Genomic DNA, 8,365 nt, shown 5'->3' with positions numbered 1-8,365 from the left:
ATATATATATATATATTTGTCTCATGATCCACTGATCGGATCTTTAACTAGACCACCTCTGAGACACTACCTTTCCGATACAAAGAGAATTATCGAAATCGGTTGACGTGGTCCAAAGTTATGCGGTAACATACATAAAAAAATATAAAAAAATAAAAATATAAAAATATTCCGATGAACTGATAACCTCCTCCTTTTTTGGAAGTCGGTTAAAAAGAAATGTAGATTGGCTAACCCTGTATTGCACGCCTGTTTGCTAATATCTTCATGTCTCACTATGGCTTATATATAAGAATTAATCTTCGACGAATATTTGAAGAGCAAACAATTTAACCATGTTGCGTCAATTGGTCTGTTGTGGTGCGATANGCATTTAGTTAGTGATAGTTGTTTTAATTTGTGCTAGCCATTTTTAGATATAACTTTTATTTTGGTTGTTTTCCTTTTTTTCTCTTTTGCTTAATTAATATTGGTTGATCCATATATATGTACTTACGAGTATTTTCGTAAATATTTATGTATAATATTAAAATTCCTTACAAGCAACCGTATACGAGTATTGCTGTAAGAATGACATTGCTACGATACACTTTGATAAGATATGCTTTTTTTGAACAAAAGTGTTTATCTTATCGCAACGCGCACAAGCAAAGTGTAAACAAGTAACAAAACTTCACACAAATGTGCGAAAAGACACTTACCTGAGAGGCCTGTAGGAAAACTATTTAACCTACTTAAATTCTTAGCGTCTATATATGTACATATGTACCGACTTCCCTTCCTATCGTTAAGCATTTCGTTGAGCGCTAAACTCAGCAGGTAACATTAAAACTAGTAACGAAATTCCGTAAAAAGCTGAACACCCTAACAGGACAATTTTGGCTAAGATAGTTGCTAGTCTTTTGCAGGACAAATGAAAGACAGTAGGCAAGACAGTTTAAGAAATGTTGTCCATTCTCCACGAAAATTCGACCAACTTTCATGGTGAAAAGCTCTTTTAACAGAAAGCACTTGAGCATGTTCCAAATGGCGATGTACATATGTCATTTTTCTGACGCTTCTCCAACAGTCGCAATGTGAGCAAAGCACAGGCGTGCAGTTCGAGTGAGCCGAGGTACTCAGAGAGCGTATTTTTTTTTACTTTTAAATTTTATTTAAAAAAGAAAAAAATATATTTTTTTCATTTCATTTAAATTTTAGAAACGCATTTTATGTATTTTCTATTGATTTAAATTTTTTCTTTTTTAATTTAATATTCTTTTCATTTTTAGATTTTATTGTTTTCAAAAGAATTAATTTAATTTTTAGAAACTTATTTTATTTATTTTTTAAATTTTTATTTTTTATCGTTTTAAAAAAAGGGTTTTTTATTTAATTGACATTTTAGAAAACTTATTGCTAAAAGGCAAACCAAATACCCTCGTCTGCAGATCTTTTAATTAGAAAGGCTGTGGTGAGTTAAAAGGCAGTTGCCTGAATCGCCCTACTAGTCTGACTAATCGAATTTGATTTATCTGAGTTCTGTGACGCATTTATTGGCTTAGAGCCTTTCTGCGGCATAGGAAAAGGACACTCTCTAGCTTGGCCAAACAAAAAAAGAAGCTCAGGGAAATCACATCGGAAAAATTTCTATCCGGTACTGGTTATTAATCCGTTTCGGGTCTACAATAGGTCTTAAGCACGAAGTGCTCTATCTCCCAAAACTATAATACTGTTCGATTCGAGGGTTCGAGCAACATCTAAAAAAGACTTTCTGAAAAAGCACGCCGCCAAATTTTTAAGGAGCAGCTCGGTCAAACACACTAGCCGGTCATTTGATAAAAGCTTCATTTTGCCAACGTAGCTTTACATTGCAGTTCACTCTGAATACAGATGTCGTGCTTAGCGTTATTTGTTAAGGATTCGATTAAATATTTTTTGTGCAAGTCCCTCAACCAGCAATAGGCTTCATTACTTTATTTTTTTCCTGCAAGGCATTTGCACATTTTTTGTTCCCATTTTGTTTGTGCTGCCATTATCGCTCTGTCGGTGTACGTCAGCATACGTTTTGTGACGCGTACAAAAGTTAAATTGCAAATTTTCATTTTTAACTTGTACTCAGTACCAAAAGTTTCTAGAGCCCTATTGTTGGCTTGTCAGTTTCAGCAAAAAAAAAAGTGTTCGTTCGATACATACTGCAGTGCTGTGTTGGTCAACAAAGGCGGCATCTAACAATTGGCCAACAAGCTTCATACGTACATATCAGCCATTGAAATAAAGTGCTACGTGGTATTGGCCAATATTTGTAGTTATTTGCAAACGATTTTTAATTTTCTGAGCGCTTTTTCAAATTTACATATTTATCAATACATGCGCTACATGTATGCATATGCTTGTAAGTAGGTGTATTTGCATATTTGAAAAGAATTAGAAACAAAAAATATTTACACAATTGCATATTATGCAATGCCACTTCAGGCATTTCTATGTTTCCATGTCGCACTGACATACATCGTACTATTGTAACTAAATAATATTTCCTCTATTCTCTTTTCTTCTACTTTGGCCTTACAGATACGAGCTCTCACAAGATTTGTTGGAGAAACAAATTGAACTATTGGAGCGTAAGTACGGTGGCGTGCGAGCACGTAATGCTGCCGTAACGATACAACGCGCCTTTCGCCACTATATGATGGTGAAAAAATTCGCCTCAATTACCGCAATGGCCAAAGCTGAGAAGCGTCTAAGTCGTCGTGTATTAATAGTGTCTGGCGGTGGTGGTGGTGGGACCGAAGATGGTCCTGCCTCCAATTCATCATTGTCCTCGGCATATGGAAGTGCAACTGAATCTCAGCTGGATATGATACAGCAACAGCAGCAACAACAGCAGCAGCAGCAGACACAAATACAGGGCTCTACTTCACCGTATGCCGTCAACCAACAACAGCCGCGTGTTACCATCTTGGCTGGGCCACCGGGCAGCGTAGGCGTTCCAGCTGTGCCTATTGTTTCGTCAAATGCCATGTCAGCGCGCACACCACCCACGCGTTCGCTATCGATGCGCGAGCGCCGCCAGCAGGATGGCAGCCCTATACCGCGCAGTCAATCAGGTGAGTTGTTCGCTCTCGAAGTAAAAGTTGTGAAACTTTGGAGAAAAATTGAAAACTTTGAGGTTTGCAATAAAATTTTTGTTTTCTTTTTTTTTAATAACCGTTTTGTCGGAACTTCGGCTTCGTAAATCGATTTGCGCGAAGTTGTAATTCAATAGAAAAGGGATCTACTTTTGTTGATTGGAATCTTTTATTTCTTTATTTATATATATTTTTTTTTATTGATCTTAATTTCTTTTTTTATTATTCATTATTCAGGTTACAGTGAAATCTCGATATAACGAAGAACTCAACATAACCAATTTTTTGCGAGTCCCTTGAGAAAACCTCGTTGTTGAGATATTTTCCATACAAAAGTGCTCCATAGATATAAGGAAGAAATTTTGAGCATGAAAGCCTTCGGAATATATTGACAGTTAAGATCCCGTTAGCAAAAGCCTGTTTATAACGAAGTGTTACCTCAAAAGCCTCTACATAACAAAATCTGATTATGTTCACGGTTAGAGTCCCGTTAAAAAAATGCTTAACTTTATTTATGACGAATTTTTTCAAAAATTTTGTATTTTTCCTTGTATTGAAGTTTTGATATTCTATAAATACATGTAACTAAACTATACGGGTATATGTAACGAAGCATTTGTTGCGCCATTTGAACTTCGTTATATCGAGATTTCACTGTAGTTTCTTACATTTTTAGTCTAAAGTCCGATTTTCAGTAATTTGAATTACAAATGAACAAAAAGCAGCTAATTTTTTTTTCATTTTGAATCTCTAGCCAGAGTTTCCCCTGTCATTTAATTTGGTTTTATTGTTTTATTTCATTTTATCTTATTGGCCTCGATTTAATTAGTCTCCTCTTTTTTTGTTAATACATTTCTTTCCAAACAAACCTTCTGACTTCTCTCTTTTCTCACCTCTTTTAGGTGCCTCCTCGGTTCCCATTGGCGGCGGCGGCGGTGGCTCTTCTGCCTCTTCGACATCTTCCGGCACGCTAGGTTCATCCGGATCTACGCATCCACATGTAAATCTACTACACGCCACAGAGCCACATTTCTATGGCAGCCAACATCTGGCCACCCATTACTATCATGTGCCACCACACGACGCCAGTTACGGCAGCTCGGCGAACAATTCACATTTGGACGGAAGCTCGTTGAATACCTCGTGGGCGAGTGTTGCCAGCGTAGCCAGTGGCACGTCGCCCCATACCCCCTACTATTCGGCGGCTCAAATTTATATGCGACCAAAAGGCGCCCCTGGCAGCACCTCAGCCGAGCGCAAGAAGGTCCCACCCGAGGTACCGAAACGCACCTCCTCCATAGCAGCACAGCAGCATGCGCAGCATTTGGCCGCCCAGCAACAACACCAACACATGCTAATGATGCGCCAAACTCCGCCGCCACCACCCTCGTTGTTGCGTTCGAATGGGCTTTGTAAGAGCGCCGAGAATGGCAGTCTCACGTCTGTGCAAAGTTCGGGTAGTGATTCGAGCGTTACATCAGCCGATCGAATTGCAGTTAACAGTGATATTGGTTCGGATCGTTCGAATTCGCCGCAAACGTGGAAGCGTAACACGGCGCTGTCGAGCTCACAACAGTTCGTGCACAGCGGTGACTCGTCAGCCCCGACGGTCACATTTAGCCTCGCACACTCAACCGCTGGCATTGTAACAGGTGGTGTAGGTGGCGCCTCAGGCGTTGTGGGAGTGGTTGGCGCAGCCAATACAGCGGATGATCATGCTGTGTCTTCGCATACGACTGCAGCGCAGTACGAACAGCACGATCAACAGCAGGATCATCACTTGAATGCGGCGGCGCCTTTGCAGAACTACAAGGTTTCAGAAACGATACGCAAGCGACAGTATCGCGTCGGTTTGAATTTGTTCAACAAGAAGCCGGAGAAGGGCATCACATATTTGATACGGCGAGGTTTCCTTGAGAACACACCTCAGGGCGTAGCGCGCTTTCTCATCTCGCGCAAGGGCTTGTCGCGGCAAATGATTGGAGAGTATTTAGGAAACTTGCAGAATCAATTTAACATGGCGGTGTTGAACTGTTTCGCATTGGAGTTGGACCTATCTGGCATGCAGGTCGATGTAGCGTTACGCAAATTCCAAGCTTACTTCCGCATGCCAGGCGAGGCGCAGAAAATTGAACGGCTAATGGAGGTGTTCTCACAACGCTTCTGCCAGTGTAACCAGGATATAGTCGGCCGACTGAGGTCCTCCGATACGGTAAGTGGAGAGTATTCACAATTCAAATTTGTATTTAATATTAACATTTTACACTTTACAGATCTTCGTGCTGGCCTTTGCCATCATTATGCTAAACACCGACTTGCATACACCCAATTTGAAACCGGAGCGCCGTATGCGCGTGGAGGACTTCATAAAGAATTTACGCGGCATTGATGACTGCCATGATATTGAGAAGGACATGCTCGCTGGCATTTACGAGCGCGTGAAGGCTAACGAATTTAAGCCAGGCAGTGACCATGTCACACAAGTAATGAAAGTGCAGGCCACTATTGTGGGTAAGAAACCCAACTTGGCGTTGCCACATCGACGCTTGGTCTGCTATTGCCGCCTCTATGAAATACCCGACGTAAATAAGAAGGAACGCCCTGGCGTACATCAACGTGAAGTTTTCCTCTTCAACGATCTGCTGGTGATTACCAAAATATTCAGCAAGAAAAAGTCCTCCGTGACCTATACTTTCCGCAACAGTTTCCCACTATGCGGCATGGTAGTTACGCTGCTCGATGTGCCCAACTATCCATTTTGTATACAACTCTCACAAAAAGTCGACGGCAAAATACTGATCACTTTTAATGCGCGTAACGAACACGATCGTTGCAAATTCGCCGAAGATTTAAAGGAGTCCATTAGCGAAATGGACGAGATGGAGGCGTTGCGCATCGAAGCCGAGCTAGAGCGGCAGAAATCGGCGCGCAATCGTACAGCCGGGAGTTCTGAGAACCGTGATAGTGGCGTAGCTGACGTAGAAGTGGGAGCATATCAGTCCACACCAGCTGGCGAGCTAGCACCGAATGCAAACGATGCCGCGCAGCAGCTGAAACGTAGCGCGCTCAGCAACAGTCTACTCGATATGCATGAGCAATGTAAGTTTTCACCTTTCCTCTTTAAATCACTTAATGAACTAATCAAATTAATTTCCCCTCCTCAGTTGGCAACGAGAAGCCACAGCGTCGTGGCAGCGTCGGTTCCCTGGATAGCGGCATGTCTATTTCCTTTCAATCGACCACCACAAGCAGCGCTTCACGCGAGAACGCCGCCGTTATTGCAGCAGCCGCCAATGCAGCAGCAGCTAAAATGCGTTTCAATCTACCCGCTGGCGCCGCCGTGGCAATGGGGGGTAATGTAAGCGCTGCTATGGTTTATCCCAATGCTGTCGGCTCGTATGCTCACGCGGCAGCAGGTTTTGTCAGTCAACCGCACGCAATACTTATGCAGCAACAATTAGCAGCGCAACAGCAACAACAGCATTTGCAGCACATGCAACAACAACAACAGCAGCAGCAACAAGCACATGCAGTTATGCAGGGCTCAATAACAGGACGCATGCCGAGTAGCGGGCGCGAGCGAAAATCGTCGCGTTCCGATGAAAGTGGGCGTTCTACTGAAGTGTAAAGAATGAAACAGTATGAGAGGGAGGGAAGCTGTAGAAAATGTATGTAAGCGAACTGTAGGGGAAGAGCAAATTTTACTGCAATTTAAAGGGAGTATCTTAACACAGCTAGGAAACAGCGCCAGGAAAGTTTAAAACGATTTGCCTTTTTCTTAAAAAATGGTTTTTGAAGGTGAAAACCTCNATGCAGCAACAATTAGCAGCGCAACAGCAACAACAGCATTTGCAGCACATACAACAACAACAACAGCAGCAGCAGCAGCAGCAACAAGCACATGCAGTTATGCAGGGCTCAATAACAGGACGCATGCCGAGTAGCGGGCGCGAGCGCAAATCGTCGCGTTCTGATGAAAGTGGGCGTTCTACTGAAGTGTAAAGAAAGAAACAGTATGAGGGGGAGGGAAGCTGTAGAAAATGTATGTAAGCGAACTGTAGGGGAAGAGCAAAATTTACTGCAATTTAAAGGGAGTATCTTAACACAGCTAGGAAACAGCGCCAGGAAAGTTAAAAACTATTGCCTTTTTCTTAAAAAATGGGTTTTGAAGGTGAAAACCTTTTTGTTACATTATTTTCTTTGTAAATATTGGATTTTAGCAAATATTTTCAAGTATTTTCTATGGCAAGAAAAGTATATCACTTTTATAAGAGTCTAGTTTGAGCTCTTCTTATTCCGAATGATGCCTTGGATGCATTTAATTTAAGATGTGACAAGCCACTAACAAATGCGGTCACAAAATCAATAACAAATATTTACTTTTTGGTTGAGAACCTTAAGTTTTTGATAGTTTTAGTAAATTTTAGGCGCTTGAAATAATTTTGATTGTAATTAAAAATATGTAAATAAACATAATTGTCAATAAAGTAAATTAATGATTTACAAATTGAATAACTTACATTTTTAATTAACATATTTTAACCCTTTATTTTTCAATGCCAATTGCTTCCTATAATAAAATAAGATTGTGCGTTATTTTGATCGATAGCAATGGCCTTTTCCGGGTTTCCAATGAAAATGGTGGCAAAACATTAGCATTCGAAAAATAAATGTCGCTTCTGATTAAAAAATAAAGAAATATAAAATATAAAATAATATATAAAGAAATAAATTTGTTGGTGAAAAATCGTTAAAGAACATGTCTCACAAAAGTATTGGCATTACACCCCAAAACCAGTGCCGAGTTTTTCAGTCTCGCAAACTTTACTAAAAATTAAGCGCTGCAATGACAGAAATCACGAAGAAATGTTTGGCATTTCAGGAATATCATAAGACGTTTAAAATTACTTTTTGGAATGCATAACTTCGTAAATTTGTCAAAACATTGGCCAGTAGAAATCCTGCATTAGAACTTGTTAAAGCTACCTTTACACAGGTCGACAAAAACCGTCTGAGCCTAAGTAGACTTGCGTTCAAGTTCTTGCAGTCGACGCCAAACCAAAGCAACCCTGAAATGTGTGTCGATTTGGCATTTGGAAATTTTCTCTTGGTTTCTTTAATAAATTAATCAAACATAAATTGAAGCAATTTAATTAAATTAATTTGATAAACAAATGTATTTGCACCATGCGACTTCTGTCGATGGGTCGACCAATGCTTTGGCTAGTCGATTTTATAGTCAACGGAAATCGACC

General features: G+C 40.5%; 1 protein-coding gene across 3 annotated transcripts in view; it reads left to right on the top strand.

Moving 5' to 3' along the window:
• Window positions 1-8,141, top strand: part of siz (Brefeldin-resistant Arf-GEF family protein schizo) — a 26,807-nt gene extending 18,666 nt beyond the window's left edge. For 2 of the 3 annotated variants that reach the window (XR_001847742.1, XR_001847743.1), the window contains exons 4-8: window positions 2,554-3,089; window positions 4,013-5,322; window positions 5,384-6,209; window positions 6,275-6,919; window positions 7,292-8,141. Coding sequence is in view for 1 of the 3 variants with exons in the window: in XM_017617926.1 (XP_017473415.1) it covers window positions 2,554-3,089; window positions 4,013-5,322; window positions 5,384-6,209; window positions 6,275-6,642; window positions 6,987-7,112 (3,166 nt within the window). In the remaining 2 variants the exon portion in view is untranslated. Of the gene's footprint in view, window positions 1-2,553; window positions 3,090-4,012; window positions 5,323-5,383; window positions 6,210-6,274; window positions 6,920-6,986 lie in introns of all 3 variants that reach the window. The other variant, XM_017617926.1, reaches the window with a different exon arrangement.
• The last annotated feature ends 224 nt before the right edge of the window (window positions 8,142-8,365 follow it).

This window comes from Rhagoletis zephyria, unplaced genomic scaffold, assembly GCF_001687245.7.
Source record: "Rhagoletis zephyria isolate East Lansing unplaced genomic scaffold, Rhagoletis_zephyria_1.1 Rzeph_scaffold_01521, whole genome shotgun sequence".
In the NCBI taxonomy this organism is placed as follows: domain Eukaryota; kingdom Metazoa; phylum Arthropoda; class Insecta; order Diptera; family Tephritidae; genus Rhagoletis; species Rhagoletis zephyria.
The sequence above is the reverse complement of the archived record's forward strand: the minus strand, read 5'-3'. Positions and strand labels throughout refer to the sequence as shown.